This window comes from Pelodiscus sinensis, chromosome 3, assembly GCF_052426305.1.
Source record: "Pelodiscus sinensis isolate ZL-2025 chromosome 3, ASM5242630v1, whole genome shotgun sequence".
Lineage (NCBI taxonomy): Eukaryota > Metazoa > Chordata > Testudines > Trionychidae > Pelodiscus > Pelodiscus sinensis.
The window spans coordinates 46,002,754-46,028,230 of record NC_143054.1 but is presented as its reverse complement, the minus strand read 5'-3'; the positions used below and the strand labels follow the sequence as shown (position 1 = coordinate 46,028,230).

General features: G+C 43.5%; 1 protein-coding gene across 25 annotated transcripts in view; it reads left to right on the top strand.

Moving 5' to 3' along the window:
- DST (dystonin) overlaps nucleotides 1-25,477 on the top strand; it is a 466,993-nt gene that overhangs the window by 223,975 nt on the left and 217,541 nt on the right. For all 25 annotated transcript variants that reach the window (XM_006110983.5, XM_025182427.3, XM_075923642.2 and 22 more), the window contains 2 exons: nucleotides 13,462-13,628; nucleotides 24,268-24,380. In XM_006110983.5, coding sequence (XP_006111045.3) covers nucleotides 13,462-13,628; nucleotides 24,268-24,380 — 280 coding nt within the window. The remainder of the gene's footprint in view (nucleotides 1-13,461; nucleotides 13,629-24,267; nucleotides 24,381-25,477) is intronic.

Genomic DNA, 25,477 nt, shown 5'->3' with positions numbered 1-25,477 from the left:
GGCCAGTTTGCTGATAAACCAGATAGAGGGCTAGTCCCCACTACACAAGGCATTGACGCTGCAGCGATCAATCCACCAGCTGTTGATTTATCTCATCTACTTAGACATGATCAATCAGTCTCGAGTGCTCTCCCGTCGACACCACCAGATCAGAAGAGTAACCGGTATTAACAGGAGAGCAGCCCCCTCCAACTTTACCACATATATTTGTGCTGTTTGCGTAACTGAAGTTACATAGATTAGGTCGACGGCAAGGGTTAGTGTAGATTAGGGATGTAATAGTTTAGTCAATTAACTGATAAGCAAAAGCTTATAGGTTAATACTATAGACTATACACATTTCTTTCTTCCCTCCCCTCCTCCAGTAATTTTTTTAGCAGGCTGGCCAACAGTCCGGTTCAGTCTGGGACCCATCTCTGCTGTGGTTTTGTATTTTAAGTGTATTAGGAGCCAGGTGGCCAGGCAGCGTGGTTCAATGCTGGCTTGCACCAGGTCTGGGAGCTCAGAACCGCCTGGAGAGGGGCTGTTGCAGCAGTAGTGGGTGACAGGCTGAAAGTCTGCAAGGGGAGCTGGTTTTTAAACTGGCTCTCCTTGCGGACCAGCTCCTGCCTTATACAGAGGCAGCAGTGCAGAATGGCAGAGGGCTCCTGGGGAGTGGGGCCAGAGCTCATTGGCTGCCCTCTCCACCCCCAGGGACTATAGAATAGTCAAGAAACCAAGAAGAATTAATGAGGTTGACTACTCAGTTAACTGATATTTAACATCCCTAGTGTACGCTAGGTCTTAGAAGTTTATTAGGAGAAAGTATTTCCTACAAGAGGCAGGGAAGAGAGTTGAGACTCTTAATGACTAGTGGGGCAAAGGGACAGGGTCTTCCTCCCCAGTAAGGATGTTAAGAAGTGGGTAATTGACTAACCATGTAGTTGATAAAATTTTGACTACATGATTAGTTGATAAGGGGAGGCCCTCTGTCCCGGCTTACTCCGGGTCCAGGAGCCACCCCACTGCGGTGCTGCAGTTTAAAAGTAGTAGAAGCTGGGCCCACAGGCAGCTGGCTCCTGCTATATTTAAACTGCAGAGACACAGCAGAGGTTGATCCCATAGCAGAGGTAGAGTCCTAGCTCATGCTGGGTTCTGGACCACTGCGCCTTTGCAGTTACATGTAGTCAGAGCTGCCCAGCTCATACTACATATAAAATGCAGCGCTGCAGCAGAGGTAGGTCCTAGAAGTGGCACAAGCCAGGACTGAGCAGTCCCAGCTCACACCGAGTCCCAGGCCTCTGCACCTCTGCCTCCCCTGCTCCCCTTCCTCCCCCACATCACAGAAATGGTCCTGGAGGAAACCAGCTTTTAAGCCAGCTCTCCCCAGCACTGGCTCCTGCTTCTCCCTCCCCCCATCTTGCTGCCTCTGATGCAGAGGCAGCAAGGGGGAGAGAAGCCAGCAGTCAGTAGTCAACTTGACTACCCAACTACTAGCTTCCATATAAACTCCCCAGCCCATTAATCTTCCGATAAGGGTGAAAGGGTGTCTTAGCAAAGATACTGGGATGAGGTTAATTGTGTGGGAGGACTAATGGCAGTATTGGTGGTATGATTTACAAAGAAAGGATCAATTGAATTGGATGAGCTATTGCCAGATAGTTCCCAGATGTGTTACTTCATAAAGTTGCAGCTCAGCTAAGGCACATTCCTGGTGTCCAGGACAATGTGTCTCTTGGCTCTGATGCAGAGGAACTTAAGCCAGTTACTAATTTTATTAAGCTCCCTTGCCCTGCAGCCTGCAGCCAGTATTTTACCTTCTAGTGGATTAGAACCTTTGGTTTGGATCCTGGCGTCCAGACACTAAGCTGCCTTTTCCTACATGTGTATATGGAACAATATTAGTTTGTAGTAAAAACACAAAATTAATAATGATAGATTTGTGTTCTGTTTCAGCTCTGCTACAGACTTCTTAGTTACTTTGGTCTAGTTACATATCCTCTTTGTGCCTCCGTTTATTATTTCAGACATGAACCTGGATGCAGATATCACAAACTGCATCTGATATTAATGCAGTGTTATCTGTGCTTGATACTTTATATTGTTCTTATATTATGTAACATGCTATCCAAACAATAGGCCACAGTAGCAAAAGTTTATGGGGATAATTATGATAGTTTTCATCAGATCCAAGTTGCTTTAAAAAATTAACTTCTACACATTTTTTTGGCTTTTGGAAAGTTCAGCATGGATCCATGACAGTTTACAATCTGATATCATTATAGAATTTATTTTGCATCATAAGAGAGAGATTCTTCTTGGCCCCAAAAGTCACATTTATTTAATTCATTCATTTCTTTTTCGTCATGTGCGACTTTATGGCACTATAGACGTGTGTGCATCTAGTATCGTGTCAGCTAGTATATTTTCATTTTTCTTTCATTTGAAATCCAAAGACTGAAGTTCTCTGGTTATAGAGGATCAAAATGCTCCCCAGGCAAATGCTCTATCCCCTAGTCCACTCCCAAACCTTCTACCTTCCTAATACAGAAGTCAGCTTCATCCCTGGGGCAGCTTGTGTTGGCTTTCTGGCTGCTCCCAGGGTGGGTAGAGGATGCTTGAATCCCCCTCCCCCCCCGGTGTTCTTCAGGCATTTGCCCTATCCCCTAGTCTACTCCAGAGCCCACCCCTCTTCCTTTCTTCAGAGTGTCCCTTATCCTGTTTTCCTAATGCTTACTTTCCTAAGCTTAACTGCCATAGGAAGTTAGTACAATTAGAAGCATGAGCAAAGCATGCTTCCACCGTGCCCTGTCTACCACTTCAGTAAGTTTATAGCTGCCCCTCCTACTGCTGTGAGTGTGGCCCTCAATCAAGAGCAAGACACTGCTTCCTGCAGCTTCTCTCCACTCCATAGAACAGGGGTGGGGAACCTAAGACCTGGAAGTAGGATTTGGCCCTTGGTTTGCCTGGATCTGGCCCCTGAGAGCTCCTCATTCCCAGACTCTGCAACCCATTCCTGCACCCCTACCACCCAAACCCCTAGCCTGGTTCCCAGCAGCCCCCTCTCACACACTGAACCCCTCATTTTTGTCCCCACCCCAGAGCCTAGGGGGGTTCACAAACTACTAGCCTGGGCCATCATAAGCTCTGGTATGCAAAGGGAATGTGGGGAGTGTCTTTCTGCTCCTCAGGAGCCATGTCAGTAAAGGATGTTTTGTTTTGTTTTGTTTTGTTTTGTTTTGTTTTGTTTTGTTTTGTTTTGTGTTTGCTTCTCATTTTTGTGCCCCCCCCACTTTTTTGTGGGTCAATGGCCCCTGAACCTAAAAAAGGTTCCCCACCCCTGCCACAGGAGTACATCTGTGGTGGCATGTACAATCACTCTTGGCTTCTCTGCAAAGGCTGCTCACTACTGTGGTAATTTGTTTCAATCCAATTCCTAGAATAAGCACACATGCATGGAATAGAAATTGTTAGAACATGGGGGCACTAACTACTTTAATTTAGATTCAGCAACAAAGAGCTGTTGAATGGTACCTGCTTTTGGTCCCTGTCAACTTGGATTCAAACCAAGGACATCTTTATATCCCATTATCAACTCTCTAATTCATCCAGTCTTCAGTCCCAGTTCCAATTTATAAAATGTGTTTTCCAAACAAATGTAAAAATCTAAAATATTTTAATATCTGAATTACTTCATTCTGTCTGTATTTATTTGTTGTCCTGGAGTATAAACTCTTTACCACAGTGACTATAACAGTTCAAGGCAACAGCACCTCTATTCCCCATCTGTGTGTCCAGCAAAGGGCACTCACTTTAGACTCCTAGCTCCTGAGCTATGACATGCCTTCGATGGAGACCCACAGCTCTCTGCTTCCTAGAAGTGTTTTTTTTTTCAAGCTGTACAGTTTCCTGCCTATACTGTGAGGTCCCCATGAAGCCAGGTTTCCTAAACAGATCTGTTTGGTTTTCTCCTCAGAGACTATGAACACTGTGATTGCCTATAGATATAAGTTACCACACAGGGTTTTCTAACAAAGCACTTTTTTTCTTAATGTGGAAGCATTACAGAGAAAGTATATTAAAAGCCATAAAAGAACCTGCATGAATGTTAATAAGCTACAACAAGAGTTCTGGTAGGAGTCAGTCCTTTAGACTCCACTTGGGTTTTTCTCTGCATACAAGTTTTTAACACATTTTTCTCAGAACAAGAACACATATGCATAGATTTGCTTTTCTTTTAAATGGCCTGTGACTTTGATCTGCAGCAGGGGTCAAAGTAATTTAAATTTCATACAGATACTGTCATATGCCAACCTTCCCTTGTGGGGGTCCCTCAGGGCAGAAGGTTGGGGGCAGAGGGGGGCTTGCTATATGACAGTACTTGTAAGAAATTTAAGTGTGGGTTGGAGTGCTGGGGGGCGTATGGAAGTGAGGAAGCTCAGGACAGAGGATGGGAGGTGTGGGGGAGCAAAGGGTAGAATGTAGGTGGCGTAGGAGTCAGAGCAAGGGCTTAGGTATGTGAGAGCCCAGGGCAGGGAGTGAGGAATGCAGGAGTCAGGGCAGGAAGTTGAAAGGTGTGGTCGGGCTCAGGGCAGGGAATTGGGAGGTGTGGTGGAGCTTAGGGGCAGGAGGTTGGTGTGCAAGAGTCAGGGCAGGAAGTGGGGGATCAGGGCAGATATGTGGGGGTGTGAGTGATCTCAAGGCAGGAGATTGGGAGGGACTCATGGCAAAGAGTGTGTGTGTGGCGGGGTGGGGGCGAGAGGTTGGGAGTGTAGCCACCAAGTTGCCTGACCACCAAATTCCAGGAGCTGGCCAAGGCATCGGGGGCCATGCTTTCTGGCTGCCAGATCCCTAGAGCTGAGGCAGCAATCGTGCTCCCCAACTGCCCAAGCTTCATGGCTGAAGCCTGGGTACACCGTGGCTGCATTGCCCAGGAAGGGTTGCCAGATGGTTTCAACAAAATACCGAACACACTCAACATTACATCACAATCTACATTACACCTTATTTAGAAAATACCAGACATTTATATTTTCTCATTTATATTTTCTCAATTTGTTTCCCGAACAGAAAACTCAAATACTGGACTGTCCGGTTCAAAACCGGAACCCTATGCCCAGGGGCTGTGGGTGCTAGCTTGGGCCCACCAGGCTTGGAGCCTCACCTCCCCACTCCCATCTGTCAGGCGCTGGGGCTGAGGGCCATGTGTGGGGAGTGGTTTAGATTCTGGCTGTGATGGACAGGGGCCAGAATGGGAGGTATGGGCCAACCATGCCCAGCCCCAGCACAGGAACCTTACCTGAGTATAGTGGCTGGCAACATCCAGAGCCCTGCCCCAACCAGCTGCTCTCTTCCTGGTGTGCTGCACCTAAGCTCACCGGCTTCTTATCTCCTCTGATCTGAAGAGTCCCGTGATTAGGGTAATCAACCAGTGTTTCTCTCCTCAGTGCATATGGCAAAAAGGTTAGCTCCAGAGATGGGAATTTCCATTTCCCTCTTCCCCAGGTATTTCCTAGGAAACCTACTTACCTTTGTTCCTCCTAAAAGTGTGGTCTGGTACATTGTTTAAAAGAGTCTTTGAAGCTCTGATACTTTCCAGATATATGCTGGCCACATTTCCATCTAGAGAAGTCAAACATAATCCCACAGTGCTATATAAACTTTGCATTTATAGTACAACAGACTCCAAAATATTTAAACTTAATTCAATCAGGTCTTACTAAGATATAGCAGGAAATTGCCATATTTCTCAAACTGTCTTTTAGTTCTGTGTTTATATTAGTGCTGGACAGCATTTTTAGACAAAACCTTTGTTGTTGTTGTTTCCAAAATTGCAGAGTTGGGTTGGCAAAAACATTGTGAATTTGTGTCTAATGCATCTAATTACCTTAGTTTGAAATCTCTCTCGAATAAAAACAAAAAAACCCAACCTGTTTTTTATGTTGACCTTTTAAAAATGCATTATTTTTTATTCAAAATGACTTTGTTTCAAATTTTATTTTGGTTTAATTTTAAAAAGGTTAAAACATTCTCAAATCTTTTTTTTCTAATTCATTTGGCCAATTTAATTTGTCCTGAAACAATTGTTTATGTTTTCAGTTAGCTGAAAAAGTTTAAAAATTAATTTTACATTTCCCTGAAATTATTTTTTTTCTTTAGTTTTTCCATTCAGTTACCAGACTAGAAAATTGGTTATTTGCAGCTCTCTAGTATTTTACAGTGCCTAGTACAATGGGACCTTGATCTCATTTGGAGATAAATAAAAATTGTTATTTTCAGAGCAAAGTATACTCCTAAATTTGGGCAAAAGTAGTATATACCTTTAATATTTCTATTTACAATCTGTGCATTATTAAATAAAAGTTAGTATTTACAATAGCAACCAATGCATCTGATAGAACAACTAATTCTGGGATAATAGTAAAGCATTTATGGCATAGTTCATGCATGACTACGAATAGCTCTGAGATAACAAAATACCTTCCAGGTGTTTCCACTATCACGCCAACACCTGTTACCTACTTTTACAGCATTACAGTTTAAATGATGAAAAATGCCAGTATTTGTCTTCCAGAATAGGTGTAAAGTGCAGAGTGCAAGGTTCATTGATTAAACTTGCTGACATGAGATTTTCAGCTTCCTCAGAATCTGACATTGCTCAATAGAGACTGTTTGTGGAAACTCTTGATTGCCAGTTGGTAACCTTGGAGTCACTCTTGAAGTCATACCAGTGTTTGATTTCTGTACATCAGGACTACTCAACTTTGGAAGCCCTAGGGTCCACAATGATACTCACAGCACATGCTGAGGTCTGCAACTTAAGTGTGGTTGCATATACATGCAAATATATATGCAACTATATGCAAATAGCTTCTTTCACACCAACGGGCATGAATACAAACATTAAGCAAGACTATGCAACACACAGGCCCCATTTAAGTCTGTTTTGCTGATAATAATAAAATGCAATAGTTACCCGATTTCCACCCATATGCAGCTCTTTTAATGAGCAATGACAGTCAAGGAATTTAACTACTAAAATGCATATCAACAGAAGACCATTATATTGACAATTTTTTTGTTTTGGCTCCCATCCGCAGGCTGCAAACAAGTGGGCCATGGGTTGCATGTGACCCACGCTGTGTGTTGAGTAGCCCTGCTGTACATATATCCATGATTACTTAAGCACAAGTCATCATCATTCACATAAGTGTTTGCTTTTTCTTTCTGAAAGTCCTGGGGAGCTGTGGCAGCAGAGGGGGCAGGCTGGAGCCCTAACCTGGTGGCAGCATGGGCCAGGAGGGGAGGGACCTCCCCTGATCCAGCAAATCCCCTCGTTTGGGACTGTACCACATATAGTCAAGTCCCAAGGGTGCCAGATCTTGGCCATTTAAGTTCATTTTCATTTTCACTTCTTCCTTGTTTAGTCTTTCATAAAAAGAATAAACAAAATGTATTCTCAGTCCTTCAGTGTTACTCTTGAGTCCATGTGTTCTGTGATCCTCCATTTGGAGTTGACCCTGACCATTGAAGTCAATGAAGAGTTTTGCAGTTAACTTCCGTGAGAGGAAGCTCAGGCCCCTTGGTCCCTATGTACAGCTTGCGTTCCTGTGAAATGCAGAGGGAGGAATTTAAAAGAAGGGTCAGTGCAGCTGTACCAGTAAGTGTGAAATAGTTCTCTCAAATGGTAGAACCAGGAAATGGGCTTTCTATGTGGTATACTGCCACTTAAATATCACAATTTATTATCATTTATTAATGTCCTTTACTTTTGATAATCTTTGAGGGTACGTCTACACTACAGCGCTAATTCGAACTAAGCTAATTCGAACAAACGCGTCTAGAACTAAAAACTAGTTCGAATTAGCGTTTTGCTAATTCGAACTAGCATGTCCACATTGAGTGGACCCTGAACAGGGCTTAAGGATGGCCGGAAGCAGTGCCGGCAGGGCATCAGAGGAGGACTTAGAGCGTGCAGATGCTGTCTCAGGCTAGCCGAGGGCTGCGCTTAAAGGGACCCGACCCCCACCCCGGACAGACAGTTCTCAGGGGTGCCCCGCTTGAAAACCAATCCTGGCTTGGAGTGCCCGGAGTGCCCACACTGGGCACATCACAGCACTCGGCCATCAGCCCGGCTGCACTTGCCGCAGGCTGCCATCTGGGGAGAGGGGGCAATTGGGGGGCTGCAGGAGAGCTTCCACCCCCAGAAGCCCGCTGAGCCAGCCCAGTCCTCCCCATCGGGGGCTCGTACCCCATTCCCCCCTCACCTCCTTCCACTTACCCTTCCCTAGCCCCTTTTCTTGATGTACAAAATAAAGGACAATTGTGGTCAAAAATGGAATCTGTCTTTATTGAACAAAACTGGGGGAGACTGGGAAAAGGAGGTGGGAGAGGGGAAGAGAGAGGGTGGGAGAGGGGAGGGCAACTAACATGATCAGGGGTTGGGAACAGGTCCCAGATGAAGAGAGGCTACAGAGACTGGGACTTCTCAGCTTAGAAACGAGGAGATGGAGGGGGGACAGGATAGAGGTCTCTAAAAGCAGGGGTTGGGTGGAGAGGGTGCATACAGAAAAGTTCTTCATGAGTTCCCATAAAGAAGGACTAGAGGACACCAAAGGAGAGGAATGGGTAGCAGGCTTCAAACTAGTAAGAGAAAGTTGTTCTTCACAAAGCAAATAGTTAATCTGTGGAACTCCTTGCTGCAGGAGGCTGTGAAGGCTACAACTAGAACAGAGTTTAAAGGGAAGTGAGATCAAGTCATGGAGGTTGGATCCATGAGTGGTATTAGCCAGGGGGTAGGAGTGGTTTCCCTGCCCAAGGATTGTGGAAGGCTGGAGAGGGATGGCACGAGACAAATGGCTTGGTCACTGTCTTTGGTCCATCCACTCCAGGGTCCCTAGGGTTGGCCGCTGTCGGCAGATAGGCTACTGGGCTAGCTGGACCTTTGGTCTGACCCAGGACGGCCATTGTAAGCTCAGGGCTCAGGGTCAGGGGTCTCAGTGGACCCCCTTGATTTTCATGCACACCTGCTCCTGGGTGGCCAGGCTGGCAGCTCTCCTGCCCTAGACGGCCACATTCCTGTGCCTAGTGCGGAGATCGTGGACGGGGTCCACGATGTCCGCACTAGCCCAGGAAGGTGCCCGCCTCTTGCGGTCCCGGGCAAGCTCCCGGGAGCCGCCAGCCTGGTCCCGGGAAGAGGGGGTGGGCTGGGGGACATTGGGTGGGTGGCTCTGTGCCGTGCCAGGTGCAGGGTCTGCTGGCTGGGTGCTGGCAGGCTTGCACCTGGCACGGGCACCGTAGCCAGCCCGTGCCCCTTTAAGGGGGCCGGGGCCGGGAGGGGGGCATAGAGTTTCCCTGGTGTTGGCCAGAGTGGCCACCAGGGAAACCTGGGGAGGGCTAGCCTCCCACTAGTTCGAATTAAGGGGCTACAACACCCCTTAATTTGAACTAGCTAGTTCGAACTAGGCTTAATCCTCGTAAAATGAGGTTTTCCTAGTTCGAACTAAGCGCTCCGCTAGTTCGATTTAAATTCGAACTAGCGGAGCGCTAGTGTAGCGCCTATGAATGTTAGTTCGAACTAACGTCCGTTAGTTCAAACTAACATTGTAGTGTAGACATACCCTGACATACTACCAGATGCCTTATTTTCTGTCCTTCATACATTTTTTGGACAATTATATTAATCGCATGTAAGATATAAGGTGTTGGAACATTTGTGATTATTGAGTTATATTTCAAATATATTACAAATATAGATTTTTATACTTGGAGTTAGTATATTATCAGTTGTGAATAATTAGGACTGTTTTTTCCCCACCTTATTTAAGGTGGGTGGTACTTTACTTTGCAAATAGTTACATTTGAAATCAGTGGGAGCGCTCTCATAGTAAGATACTACTCAATTATAGAATGTAGCAGTTTACCTAATCTCCCTCTAATATGCTATCACATTTTTTCATCAGAGTTTTGTGTTTGTGAAAAGGGCTTACTGCAATAACAGGCCTGGAAACTAAAATACTTTGTCTAAAGCATAGGCCCAGAAAGTGCTGGCCTACTTATGTTGCTCTGCCAGTGTTTCCCTGTTTAGATTAGATCATCTCTAAAAAAGAGAGAGTAGTTCAGTCTCTTAGGCCTATTCAGTCATGTTCCTTCTGCTGAGGCTGCCAAAGGGGGTAATGCCAGAACAGTTTTTGTGAGTCGGACAGTTGGTCTCTGTGAAACGGACTGAGATCACCAAACCCATTTCTTATCCTTCTAGAATCTGGACAGCACTGGAAGTATGAGTGTCAAACAATCTCAGTTTAAAATAAGAATTTATTTTCTTTGGTTTTGTGTCCATGGCTACACATGCCATTTTTATGTGTCACAGCAGATTTAAATATGACAATTTGAGACTGTACTGAGAACCACTCCCTTGTGGTCAGAGGAATCTAATGTACGACACTCTGTGCTATTCCAAAACTACTTAACGGTTGCCATTCAGTTAACCATGGAGTAGGCCAAAGGTCTGAGTTTATACGTTAAAATGGACATGGGAAATATTGTCAGCATATTCCTTTTTTAAAGAAGTCATGTAAAGAATATAAGAAAACTAATTTCTTATGGACAGAGACAGCAAATGTTTAAAGTGATATGAAAACTGTATTTTTAATATCAGACATCAGGCCTTACTCTTCCCAACAAAGTGGCTGATAGTTGATTTGATTTATACTGTGGTCTGGTTGTTTTATAATGAATAGAAGCAGAGACTACTGGGAAAAAATTAGTTAGCTTGCCTGCATAAATGAAAGGAAACTTGAATTTCAGTCAATAATTCTCCATACACGTTAAAAATAAAGACAATGACTAGAGAACTTTTGTCATATTGATTTTCCATTTTCTCTTATATGCTACTAGAAAACTTACCTGACTTTAGGGGTAGCAGAGGTAGCACAGGGCCGGCACTGGTGGGGGGAGGCTGCCCAGGGCACTTGCCAGCTTCTCCCCAGATCTGGACCAAGCCAGCACAGGTGGTATGGACTGCCCACTGAATGCTTCCATGGGCCAGCCCGGAGGAGTGGGGATCATGTGACCTGTTGGGTGTCTGCTCCCGGCTGCTCCACGGTGGGGGCCGTGTGGCATGGTGGGCAGCTGCTCCCAAGGCACAGCCCAGGGCCATGGTGGCTATGCTACTGGCCAGCTGCTGTCTCCCCACAGGCTGTGCACTTGCTTGCTCCGCTGTGGTCATTCATGAGTATAACTGCCCCCCATGCTTGCTACCCCCTGTGGTCATTATACAGTATAACTATTCCCACTATCACACTCCTCCCTTTCTGTTTAATTGAAACAGTCACATTCCACACACATTCCATTGCCCTGGCCCAGCAAATTCTGACCTTGCTTTTTTAAGTTAGGATAAGAAGCTGCATGCCAAATTTGGTGTTCCTAGCTCTTGCTATTTAGGAGGAGTTCTTGAACAAATGGACTAACAGATGGACACACAGAAAGAAAGATGCACAAACTCCCCAAAATATGTAATAGATGGGTCTCTACATAAGGCACAATCATTTCACCTCTCCTCTATTTCCACATTGTCATATGACATCTTGAAATAAAACAGAAACTCTGCTCTGAATATATTTTCTATTGTGTGTTTTAAACACAGACCACACATCCCTTCCTGTCTTTTCTGTGGCCTTCCATTAAAGGTGTATCTGCACTGCAGGATTCTTTTGGCAGTTTTGAAGTGTGGATACATACATGCATTTGTATAAATAGCAATGTAGGTGGTGAGGCACAGATTTGGCCAGTAAAGACACATCTGAAGGATGTGAGTATGTACCAGAGTACACAGCCTGCATGTTTTCTACTGGCCCAAGCTGTGTCTCCTTTGTACACTGCTATTTTTAGCAGTGTATAGTGTCCCACTTCTGAGCTTTTCTTGCTGTACTGAAAGGTTCTGGTAGCAGAAAGCAGCTGAAGCCGCCTTCCCCTGCCTGCCATATGCCAGAGCCTTTTACTGACAAGTGAAGCTACACACCTCATTGTGGACACGGTGTGCTTTTCACCTTGGTGGGTAGTTATATGTATACTACATGCCACCGAAAAGTGTGTGCTGTAGACAGCTTTAGAATACATTTTGGTCTGGTGAGGAGGTAGATATTAAGCTAACAGCTTCCTTCCAATGTTTATTTTGTCCTAGTATTTTGAAGCTATTGTAGGCTTATTCACAGAAGCAGTGCTGGTGCTAGCCCATTGGGGGCCCAGAGCAGGAATATTTTTTGCCCTGCCTCTCCTCACAACACATACTAATAATGAATATGCCCCCTCCCCCACTGAGCTGTTTGGGACCCTAAGCATCGCTTACTTTGCTTATGCCTAGCATTGTCTCATCACAGAAGTACTGTTTGCTTTCTAGTACTTATAGTTTTCTCTGTCTCTTGCATAAAAATAAAATAGGATTGTTGTGATAAATCTTCCTATTTATCTGACCTGGCTGGCAATTTGGTGAATATTTTGATTAGAGAATCATCTAAATTAATTGTTAACTGGGACTAAATAAATTTATAATTTAGTGTTTAAATTATAACTTGTAAATCCATACCTTGTCCGTAATGTAAAGAGTGTATAAAATAGAATCTCCCCCCCCAAAAAAACCCAATTCATTGTATAAGCCACTCTTCACTAACTTCATTATTAACTTCACAGTCTGATTATGTACCCTTTCTCTAACCATCAACCTATCTTCAAGTGCTTGATGCATCCACTGTTATGTGTTGATTTAGTAAAGCTTGTGGGAAAGTCACATATTTATTTGTCTCTGTTGGTTCCCTGAAAGAAGGAAATTTCAGTTTGGAATCTAGGTTTGAGAGGTGCCCTCCTGGGAGAGGCTATCCTTGAATTACTGATCTTAAGGTCACTATTGCACATGTGTTCCACGTACAGAACAGTTAGTAATTATATATCAGTGGAAAATACGAAAGTGGAATTTATGTCCTTTAGATTCTTAGTAAAGATAACAGATTAAAAGATCTTATTAGAATAAGCAATTTTGCATTTACAGCCCTTCTGTTAGGTTTCAGTCTGACTGAATTGTTTTGGAGTAATGTATAGCCCTGGAGATTAGAGTCTATTATAATTTAACTTCTGTTTATAACAGAGCTATTAAATGTTGTTCATGTTACCTATGTAATGTGAAAATTAATATTGCTTTTGACTACTTCATCTTATGTAACAATTTCTGATAAAAGTTCAAAACCAGAAAATTATGCTGTCAAAAGAAATTTAGATACTAATGATTTAGTAATTTAGAATATTGTGAGTCTAATAATTGTATATTTTTAATGTAGAGAGCAACAATATGTAATTTTCACTGAAGAGTGTGTGTATATGTGTTCAGGATAGAAAAATCTGTGACAATTAAAAGTTGTTTTTTCTGCTATATTTTCAATATTTTAGTCCTTAATACATGCTTTTATTATATTTATATTCATTATGTTTTAGATATCTGACATCCATGTTACTGGAGAGTCAGAGGATATGTCTGCTAAAGAGAGACTACTCCTGTGGACACAGCAGACAACTGAGGGCTATGCTGGAATCCGTTGTGAAAATTTCACTACCTGCTGGCGAGATGGAAAATTATTTAATGCCATTATACATAAATACAGGTATTGCACAGTTTACTTTATTCATATTTACACACTTGAAAATATTTATATAAGAATTTTAACATACATGAAGAAGCAATCCAGCAAAAAAAGGACACTCTGGCATTTGTCTTGTATAATACCATAGATGTGAAGACTAACTATGAGTAAGACTAAAATTTAGTCACAGGTATTTTTAATAAAAGTCAAGGACAGGTAACTGGGCAGTCAACAAAGATTCACAGCTTGTGATCTCTCCAGGATTATTATGTATACCTCTAACTAAATCTTGGAACAATTTTAACTGGCTATGGATACAGTTATTTTCTGACTTCTATTCTAGTAGACAGAAGGAACTGCATAAAGCATGCATATCTTCTATTTCTTTTGGTAATATTGGAAAGGTAGAGAGAAATGTTATCCTAAATGTCTCTGAGAGCAAATTAATCAGGCAGGATAGAGTAGTGAGGAGACATGCCTAGCCCAAGCTGGTGTGAGAAAAGATAAAAAAAAAAATCAAATTATATAGGGCCGAAAGGGAGGAGTTTAAAGAAACAGATCAGCAGTTTTTTCAATAGAAAATACTTCCAAGATCTTCCAGCGCTCTGATTACCAGTGCTAATGAACATTTAAGCTTCCACAGCTTGTCAATTAAAGCTGTGATATAGCTTGATTATAAATAGTTGAAAGCTGGAAACGTACATTGTAGTGGCTGAGGGCAGGTGTACACTAGAGGGCAATGTTGACCTAGGTATGCAACTCCAGCTATGTGAATAGCATGGGGGAGTTGAGGGGGCGCGGCAATGTACCTAATTATGGGTTACTGCAAGGAGCTGATAGGAGAAACTCTTCCATTGACTACCCTTACACTTTTTGTTCTTGTGGAGTACCCAAGTAGATGAGAGTGTGATTGGCAGTTGATTTAGCACAGGGGCAGGCAATAAAAAAAATGACAGCTGATCACTGTTGGTCCCTGGCATGCCACCACCACTATAATTACCTGTCTCCACAGGTATCGGACAATCACAGCTCTCATTGGCCATGGACTGCCATTTGCAGCCAATTGGAATGGCAGCAAGTGGTACAGACTAGGGATGTAATAGAATAGTTGATTAACCAATAAGCAAAAGCTTATAGGTTAATGCTGTAGACTACATGCATTTCCCCTTTCCCCTTGCCAGTAAATTGTTTAACAGGCTGGCCAGCAGACCAGCTCAGTCCTGGCTTGTAGTGGGGCCTGGACCTACCCCCACTGTGGCTCTGCATTTAAAGTGTATTAGGAGCCAGGCAAGCAGGTAGCCCGATTCAGTTCCAGCTTGTGCCAGGTCCAGGAGCTCAGGTCCCCCCTAGAGAGGAGCTGCTATCACCCCACACTGCAGCCTCTTTATCAGAGGTAGCACCACAGGGCAACAGGCAGACTGGTTCCCCTCGCGGACCAGCACCTGCCTGGCACCCTGCGCTGCTGCCTCTGTTACAGAAGCAGCAGCTTTTGGTGGCAGGGGACTCCTCGGGAGTGGGGCCAGAGTGCACTGTCTGCCAGCCCCATCCTCATCCCCATCCCCAGGGACTATAGATTAGTCAACTAACCGATAAAAATTCTTGAGGTTACTCAGCTTTTCAATTAACCAATATTTAACATCCCTAGTGCAGATTGGGACACTGCTCCTTACAGCTCCCATTGGCTATGAACAGCAATCCATGGCTAACAAGAGCTGCCATCACCTGAGAGCTGCAGATGCCCAGGGAAATATAGAATTGGGGACCTGCCAAGGACTAACCCTGTGGACAGGATTTGGTCCGCAGGCTGGAATTAGCCCACCCCAATTTAGCAGGTCTTTAGTTGATCCACTACTTTGACCCTGGGAGAATCTGTTGCCGCAGTATCAATCTCCTGGTAGGTATAGACCTTCCTTGACAGATATTTTTCCTACTTTTGTGGAGGGCTGCCTCTAGTTCCTGGGTCAGCATTTTCCTTTATTCACAGGGTTTCAGTTGAGAGTGGGGGAACAAGGGCCTTTGGCACATGTATGTTACATAAATCAAATTATTCCATTTTTGGAGTCCCTTTAGACAGATGCAGAATTTCTTTGCAATGTCCATTTTCAGTTATTTCCCCTTTATCCTACTGACTGTCCTCCTGAATTCATGCATACTGGGTCTACTTGTTCACAATCTCAGGAGTGTTGGCACTAACATCACTAATTTTGTTGGTAGGAGGGTGGTTATACGTGTGATATATTCCTGCTTCCAGTGGGATTTTTTCTATTGACTTCAACGGGAACTGAATGGGTTCCATGCCTGAAAGCATTAAAATAAATATCCTATATTGTCATTTTATGAGAAGGGACAAAAAAGGAAAGTTCTTCCCAAAGATACACATTTTCAGGGAAGCCAGTTGAAACTCAGTGACTGCTAGAAGAATGTTAGGTATTGTCAACAGAGCTCAAGCAGGAAAATTGAATTGTGCCAGCCTTTTTTCTGGAACAGCTTACTTGCATTTTTTTCCAGGCACTGGCTCAGATGTATTATTAGCAATATTGTGGTAGATGAACCAAGTATGATGCTCCTCAGGGGTACCCAGGTATGTGAGGCATCTCACTGTCATCTGTCCTTAGCCTGCTGCAGCCTTGTCTCTCTGCCTGTTGTGAATCAGCTCCCTAAAAATAACATCACAAGCTCAGCTTTCAAAACCTCTGCAGACCTTGCTCTCTTTGGAGAGGTGGAGATGGGAAAGAGCCAATCTCTGAGTTCTCAGAACATTCCTGTCAGTGTCCAGCCCCTTATCGATGAAACACTTAAAAAGAAGTAGGCCAGCTATTCTCAAATGAATAAATCAAGGCCAGCTTGTATGACCTAACTCATGACATTACTTTGCTTAATATCACAATGCTTAGAAATCTTTACAGCGAAAACAAGAAATAGAAAATCAAATAATGTCAAGTAAAAATATTGGAAACAAATTGTTACATATAAAACAAAATAATCTCAGGTTTTCTGTAGACTAAACTTTACAAAATTACTTTCTTGCATAAAGAAGTTTTTCCCCCCAAAGTTCTTCTCTGAATTTCCAAACTAGCCTTTTTCATGAAGCAAAAGTGCGGTTGGTTTATTACCTCCATTAATGGTGTAGCAGTGTCATCTTTGTCTGCTAAATATAATAGAAAAAATTGTTGATGTAAATTTCCATGTAGTCTCAGTGGAAGTTTAAGATGAACAATTATCTTGTTACTTGAGAGATACAGCAAACTTTTTATTAGAATTAGTAAAGATTTAGAATTGTTCACCTTGAGAGGCTGTGGGCCAGTTTACAGCCCTGCCAAACCTTTAGGCTGTATCTAGACTGGCATGATTTTCTGCAAATGCTTTTAACAGAAAAGTTTTTCTGTTAAAAGCATTTGTGGAAAAGAGTGTCTAGATTGGAACGGACGCTTTTGCGCAAAAGTACTTTTTGCGGAAAAGCGTCCGTGCCAATCTAGACGTGGTTTTGCGCAAGAAAGCCCCAATCGCCATTTTCGCCGTCAGGGCTTTTTTGTGCAAAACGGTTCTCAGTTGTCTACGTTAGCCCTCTTGTGCAAAAGCATTTGCGCAAGAGGGCTTTTTCCCGAATGGGAGAGTCATTATATTTGCAGAAGAACACTGACAATCTTACATTAGATCGTCAGTGTTCTTGCGCAAATTCAAAGTGACCAGTGTAGACAGCTGGCAAGTTTTTCCGCAAAAGCAGGGGCTTTTACGGAAAATCTTGCCAGTCTAGACACAGCCTTAGGGTAAATTTCATCCTTGCACAGGTGGCCTCTTAAAATCATGTTTTGAAGGCTTATGTGGGAGTCAGGTGGTAAATGGTTCTTGTGCTGACTCCCAGTTTAGAATTGAATCTAACCCATAATATGAAATGAAAAGACACTGATCAGGAAACAAGTCTGGTTAAACATAAAATAATCAACTCACTGTCCGGTGGCAACTAGAAAAGCAAACAAAACCCTGAGATGTATGAAAAAGGAAATAGATCCTGCAACAAAGAAGATCATTGTGGCGCTACCCAAAGGGATTGTGAGACTACACCTGGACTTATTGTGTACAATTCTTGGCATGATATTGCAGGAAAGATTTTGAAGGATTGGAAATGCCACAGAAGAGGGGGAAAGAATGACAAAGAGCTCCGGAGGCTTGCATCTAATGAAGAGGAGTTAATCAAAATAGGTTTATGCAAAATTAGTGGAAGAGTTAGGGACTGATCAACGACTTTTGAAGTGAATGAAAGTTTTTAATAGATTTGCATCACACCATTAACAAAGTTTATATACAATTTTGGTGGGTATAAGTAAAGTGGATATCACAAAATAAAAGGAACTGAAATCAACAAAGGATCATGCACAGAATCCATGTAAGAGAAATTTCTTTACACAGGGTAGTTCATGCAGGGAACAGAATAATACAAGCTGCACATGTGAAAGGAGTTCGTGTTTTTTTCAAGTATTTGACTGGCTGAATCTTCTGTGCTAAATTCAAGCCTTATTTTATGGGAGGCATTTTCAGATCTATAGCAGGGGTTTGCTAGTCGATTTTTGTTACAGTGCACACGACACTACAGTAATGTTAAAACATGTTGCAGGTGATCAGGCACTGACATGAATAGATTCCTTGAGGGTGCAAAGAATGATGCCAAAATGTGAAATAACAAGCTGAGCAATTTGTGGGGATGATTTGAAAAGAAACAAAATATTACATAGTTTCAAGCCTTAAAATGCCTGGTGGTTAAGTTTAAAATGAAGAGAAAGGTTATTTGTATCTTCTAGTTTCTGCTTACTGTTTTCTAAATTTATTGTTACCTTTTTAACAAACAGAAAATCTCAAATTTTACTTCTCTTTCTATTCTCAGACTTTTTTTTAAATTATTGCCCTTCATAGCTCAAACGGAATTAAAAGCCTGGCCATTAATATTTCTCAGGATGGGAAAAGAAAAAGAGTCTTAAGAAAGATTTTTTAATTATTTCAGTATTTTACTTCTAATGCATGCTTGGCTAAATATGATTATAGCTCAGCATGTAAGCTATTCGGTTTACATGTAAACTATATTAAGAAATCTAAGTTTTGAAAAGGATGTCTCAGTCTCCTGCACTAATGTTTTTTGTGTTGTGGCTAGCATTAAAGAGCATAATCATGGTAGCGGAGGCTGGTCTGCATAATCTTGTGTTTGGTCTGTGATTCAATCTGATCTCACAAAGTAGACATGTTTAGACTTGATTGTGCTTAGTAGGAGGCTTGTAAAAGTAATTTTTTGGTAATTTAGAATGTGGGCTGCTTCTCAGAATCTGTGCTGAAGTAATATCTCCATATGATTCTCTGGGGGATAACAATTCCCATTTGTAACAACTTTCATGGCTTCCGAATTTGTTCTCATTCTGCACTGGAACAAAAACAAAATATTTCAAACATTTTTGTATAATAGAATTACATCACAATGTCAGCATTTGGTTTGGTTCTGGATAACTTGTGTAACCACCACTGGGCAGATTTCAACCTGGGACTTCTGGAACTTAGGCTGTGTCTATACTACAGGGGTTTTGCACAAAACCGGCTGCTTTTGCTCAAAAACCCGCAGAGCGCCCACACCTCAAGCGTGTTTTTGCACAAGAAATCTACAGTCAGTTGACAGAACAGAGGGCTTTTTGCAAGAGTTCTTGCGCAAAAAGGTGTGTGTGGATGGATGCTCAACACGGGTTTCTTGTGCAAAAAGAGCCTATCACAAAAAGCACAGGTGCTCTGATAGCCATTCTGTGAATGGCAATCAGAACTTTCTTGCACAAGAGTGTCCATGCAGTGTGGATGCTCTCTTGCGCCAAAGCACATCGCTTTTGTGATGAGCTTTTGAGGTGTGGACGTGCTTTTGTGCAAAAAGTTTTTGTGGAAGATCTGTTGCGCGAAAACCCTGCAGTGTAGACAAAACCTTAGTGCAGGCTACCGCTTGAGCTAAAAGCCAGCTGGTTCACAGCTTAGGCTGTAGAGTTCCCTTGTTCTTATCTCTTGCTCTATGTGGTCTAAGTGCCACTATATGGGACAGTGAACCACACTAGGTGTATGGGTTACACGAGCCCATGCAGGTGCACAACCTAAAGGGAACTCCCAGCGGCTGCCATAAGAGCTATATTTGGTTCCGTCCCACATGTCATAGGTTGCCAACCTCTGATGTGAATGGATGGTGCGTTGTTATGTGCATTGCTGTGATTTGATCAGCCCTTCTCAGAAATTATACCAAGAAACAGAGGAGAGCCAAAGATGTACAAAGGAAATATGTAGAAGATTAAAAGAATTCCATATGAGGGGAGAATGAAAAAATTAGGACTGTTAAGGAAATGAATAAGAGAGGCTTTTTTCTTTTTAAAATGCAAAGGAAGACAACAACTGATAAATGGAAAAAATTTTACACAAACACACAATAAAACTGTGGAATAGACTGGCTCAAGGTATCATTGAAGCTAAAGGTTTAGTAAGATTCGTAAGCTAGCTGTTTCTATGGACAAAGATAAAATCCACAGCTGTATTATAAACTAAAAAAAAAACCCAAGGGATGTGCACCCTCATGATTTATGGTGCAACCCTACCACTCACTGCCTAAGGTTAGGAAGGAGTTTCTCATATGGGCTGGTTATTCCAAAATTGTATAGACAATGGAATTTGTTGCACCTTCTTCTAAGGTCTGAGGTGCCGTCTCATTTCAGAGACACGATACTGGAGTAGATATTTTATTTGATATCTGGTTTGATATTTTATTACAGTTCCTGTGTTCCCATGTCTTGTGGCTCAGAGTTAAGAACATTATTATAATATGTAAGACTGAATGCTTATAAGCCAGTCTTGTCTGTAAGTCAATATATAGTATTTTCCTTAGCACCCATCCTTGTACCTAAGTACTAACCGCAACACATTTATAGATTCCAAAGCCAAAAGGGATCTCTCTGATTATGTAGTCTGATTGCTTATCCAGTGTGGGCAATAGAGCTTCTCTCACATTATTCCTACAGCATATCTTATTGAAAAACATCCAGTCTTGATTGAAAAATTTTCAGTGATGAAGAATCTAAATTGTTCCAGTGGTTAATTCTCACAAATTTACATCTTATTTCCAGTCTGAATTTGTCTCACTTGAGCTTTTGACCATTGTATCATATGTGGCCAGTGTAAAATATTAAAATATTTATTTTTAGTTGGACTAGTATTTGGAATATTTCTAGGACTAGTCTCTCTTGATTCGGTTAAAAAAATAGGGTTTTAAAATACTTAGTGCATTCTTGATTTTACCTTATAGTAAAATTGAAAAGAATTATTTCCCAGTTACATATTATGCAGATTTATTAGTTTACTGGGGCATGCTCCCTCCCTGTTCTCTCTTTGTGGAGGAGCAACTTTCTGTGATTTATTTACATTCCAATCACCAACACCAATTTAGTCCTGTGCAGCGGTATTATATACAGCACTTCTCTACCTTAGCCATTTCCCATAGGGCCAAGAAAGGGACTGAGGTCTCCCTTCTTTGAGATCTCTGCACACAGAGGGTCAATTACGTTTAAACCCTTCTGACTGGACCATCTTACATATCCTTTCATAGTATTAAGGGGGTTCTGATACCACATCATATATTAATCCCTAAGGGTATGTCTACATACAAACCGCTAGTTTGAACTTAATTCGAATTAGCGAAGCGCTTAATTCGAACTAGGTAAACCTCATTCTACGAGGACTAACGCCTAGTTCGAATTAACTAGTTCGAATTAAGGGCTGTGTAGCCACTTAATTCAAACTAGTGGGAGGCTAGCCTTCCCCAGCTTTCCCTGGTGGCCACTCTGGGCACCACCAGGGAAACTCTTCTGCCCCCCTCCTGGCCCGGGAGCCCTTAAAGTGGCATGGGCTGGCTACGGTGCCCGTGCCAGGTGCAAGCCTGCCTGCACCCAGCCAGCAGACTCTGCACCTGGCACGGCTCGAGCCAGCCACCCGCTGCCACCCAGCCCTCCGCCTCTTCCCGGGACCAGGCTGGCGGCTCCCGGGAGCCTGCCCGGGGCCTCAAGAGGCGGGCATCCGCCTGGTCTAGTGCGGAGATCGTGGACCTCATCTACGACCTCCGCACTAGGCACAGGAAAGTGGCCGTCTAGGGCAGGATAGCTGCCAGCCTGGCCACCCAGGAGCAAGTCTGCATGAAAATCAAGGTGGTCCAGTGAGACCCCCGACCCTGAGCCCTGAGCTTAGAACGGCCGTACTGGGTCAGACCAAAGGTCCATCTAGCCCAGTAGCCTGTCTGCCGACAGCGGCCAACACCAGGTACCGCAGAGGGGATGGACCGAAGACAATGACCAAGACATTTGTCTCGTGCCATCCATCTCCAGCCTTCCAAAACAGATGCCAGGAACACCATTTCTATCCCCTGGCTAATACCACTCCATGGACCCAGCCTCCATGAATTTATCTAACTTCTCTTTAAACTCTGTTATAGTTCTAGCCTTCACAGCCTCCTGCAACAAGGAGTTCCACAGGTTGACTATTTGCTTTGTGAAGAAGAACTGTCTGATATTAGTTTGAAGCCTGCTACCCATTTCATTTGGTGTCCTCTAGTCCTTCTATTATGGGAACTAATGAAGAACTTTTCTTTATGCACCCTCTCCACACCACTTGTGCTTTTATAGACCTCTATCATATCCCCGCTCAGTCTCCTCTTTTCTAAGCTGAGAAGTCCCAGTCTCTTTAGCCTCTCTTCATATGGGACCTGTTCCAAACCCCTGATCATTTTTGTTGCCCTCCCCTCTCCCACCCTCTCTCTTCCCCTCTCCCACCTCCTTGATCTACAAGCCAATTCAGGACAGCTTGGACATGGCGGTGTCCATCTCATAAGGCATGATACCCACGCTGATACGATGGTTGCACCCACTCGAGGAAGTGGCATTCTTCTCGCTGTTGCCTACACTGACACTTGTAAGAGACACTTTGGACCTTGTGTGAAGAGCCCACTTGGGGAGCCTAAAGACTCAGGAGGTGTGGTGCATGTTGGTGTATATGGACAATACGACCACGATGTTTTATATAAACAAGCAAGGGGGAGCACAATTACCTCGCCTCTGTCTTGAAGCCCAAAGCCTCTTAAGACTTCTGTTCATTCCAGAATCGTCATCTGGGTTCCATAGCAGACACATTTGTGATTCATTGCGGAGAGGGGCAGCTATTGTATGCATTCTCTCCTCTCTCCCCACCTTCCCCCGGCTCCTGCTACACTGGGTCCTGCTCAAGGCACACAGAGACAGAGTGTGCCTGATCTTACTGGCACCGGTGTGGCAGTATCAGAATTGGTTCTCCACCCTCCTCACTCTGTCAGTGGAGGCCACAATAGCCCTTCCCCTGTATCTCCTCATGCAACACCGGGGCATCTCAAACACCCATACCCACACCACACTACCTCATGATGGGGAAGCTAGATGGCTCAATCTGTTAGAGCTTCAATGCTTAGCTCAAGTACGGGAGGTTCTTTTGAGAAGCAGGAAACCCTTCACCAGGCAGTATAGTTGGCCAAATGGAGGTGATTTTCCTTTTGGTGAGCAGAACAGGATGTTTCCTCCAGGCAGGCACCTGGTACTGGATTACCTGTTATACTTCTGAACACAGGGCTTAGCACCATCTGCTGTTAAGATCCACTTAGCAACTGTGTCCACTTTCCACGCAGGGCGCTCCCAGTGTTCCCTTTTCATTCATTCAATGGTAACTCATTTTAGGAAAGGGCTGGACAGGTTGTATCCATATTCTCATCCACCTTTTCCCACATGGAACATTAACTCGGTACTCAATAAACGTATGATATTCTCCCCCCTTCCCGCTCCCATTTGAACCAATGGCTAAGTGTTCACTGAGTCACCAGTCTATGAATGCTGCTTTCTCAGTAGCTATCACGTCAGGGTGGGTGCCGGACCCAGCGTGAGCCGGATCTGAGCCAGCATGCTTGCGTGCTGGCTACTAAAATATTTTAAATGCAGAGCAGCAGAGTGGGGGATTGCATGTAGCTGATTGCGTTAACTGATAAGTGAACACAATTAACTGGCTACAGTATTACATCCCGAATATTAGCATTTGTAGCACTCATGAAAAATGTGTACCTTTAGGAAAGCACTGAACAAGAGACGAAATTGAAGGACATTAAAATAGAGATGTTTTCCTAGGCGTGAGGGATTGGGTGACCCATGAAAGCAGACATGAAGACATTGGAGAATGAGGTTAAGGAAGAGGCAGGAATAGCTTGTTTAGTGCAGCAAAGGGAGCAAGGTGGAACATGATAATAGACGAGAATAGATATGCAAGCAAGAGTATGCAGACATTTAAAGTGAGGAACAGAGTCTTAAGCTAGCTTTGGTAGGTGAGAGGATGTCAGCAGAGGGGAATGATGAAGTTATAGTTGTCTGCTGCACTGAAAAAAATCTTGTTCAGTTTTTCACCTATTTTTTAAAGTGTAAAGTAAAAATGGGTAAGTATACACAGTTGTACTCATTATTCACTACCACATGCTCTTAAAATGGATTTTTTTTTAGAATAATAGCACTTGTGGAGGTCTTTCAAAGTACTGCACTATTCTGTTACAACAATTATATTTTTTCACAGGTTAAGACTTACGTAATTGTTTGTTTTACAGGCCGGACCTGATAGACATGAATACCGTTGCTGTTCAAAGCAACCTTGCAAATTTAGAACATGCTTTTTATGTAGCAGAAAAACTTGGTGTCACCAGACTTCTGGATCCGGAAGGTGAGTTGATTCTTAAAGACTTAACTACAAAACATGTTGGCATCTCTGAAATGCTTCCTGTTCTACACATAGTTCAAGTTAGGCTGAACTGCAGGGTCTCAATGCATGGGTCAGACAAAGGTGTTCAGCGAATAGAACCTTTTGGATAAGGAAGAATGGGCTCCACCTAACACAAAACAGAGCAAGATTGTTGACATACAAGATTTAAAAAGAACAAAAACCTCATAGGGGAGTTTTGAAACTAAGAGATGGGGGAAAGCCAACATGTGCAGAGGAGGATGTAGTTAAGCTAGACATCATTTAGGGAAGAATTTATTAAAGGATATTCTCTATATCCCAGTAAAAAGGAGAGGACAAAATTTAATAAGATACAGGTAGGAACTGAAGAGAAAAACTCAGATGAAAGAGTCCCATTCCGTTATATCATATGAAGGCAGAAAACTAAGTAATTACAGGTTTTATCAGTGCTTGTATATGAATGCCTGGAACATAAGTGCCTGGTCATAATAAGGATATTGTTACATGTTGAACTTCTGTAGTCCAGCACCCTTGGGACTTGCTCAGTGCTGAACCAGAGAATTTGCTGAATCACGGGAGGCTAAGTTCCCTCTAGGGCACACACCTATCTGGGTGTGCAGAAATAATTTTAAGCCTGTCCACCTCCTCAGCAGAGCCATGCAGCAGCACTCGACTTTCTGAAAAGTAAGCTGCTCCCGGGATGGGCTACATGGTGGGCAGTTGTACCATGTGCCAGGACCAGAACCGGAGTTGGCTCCAGCCCCGGTGCACCCTAACCCATGTGGCCCTGCCCAAGGGGCAGCCTGCCCATAGCTCCAGACCTTCCCCAGGGCTGAAGCTGTGGCCAGAGTGGGCTGTGTGGTGGCTGCCAGAGATAGGTTGCAGCTGCACCGTGACCCCAGCTCCAGCCCCGACTTATAGGGCAGCTGCCCGCCACGCAGCGCACCCCAGGAGCATCCAGGCAGGTGCCATGCAGCCCTGGCTGTAGCTCTAGCCCTTTAGGGTTGGAGCTATTGCCAGGCCTCATGGCGGCTGCTCGGCTGCTCCAGTGGCCGGGGCCACATGGCGGGCGGCCAGTG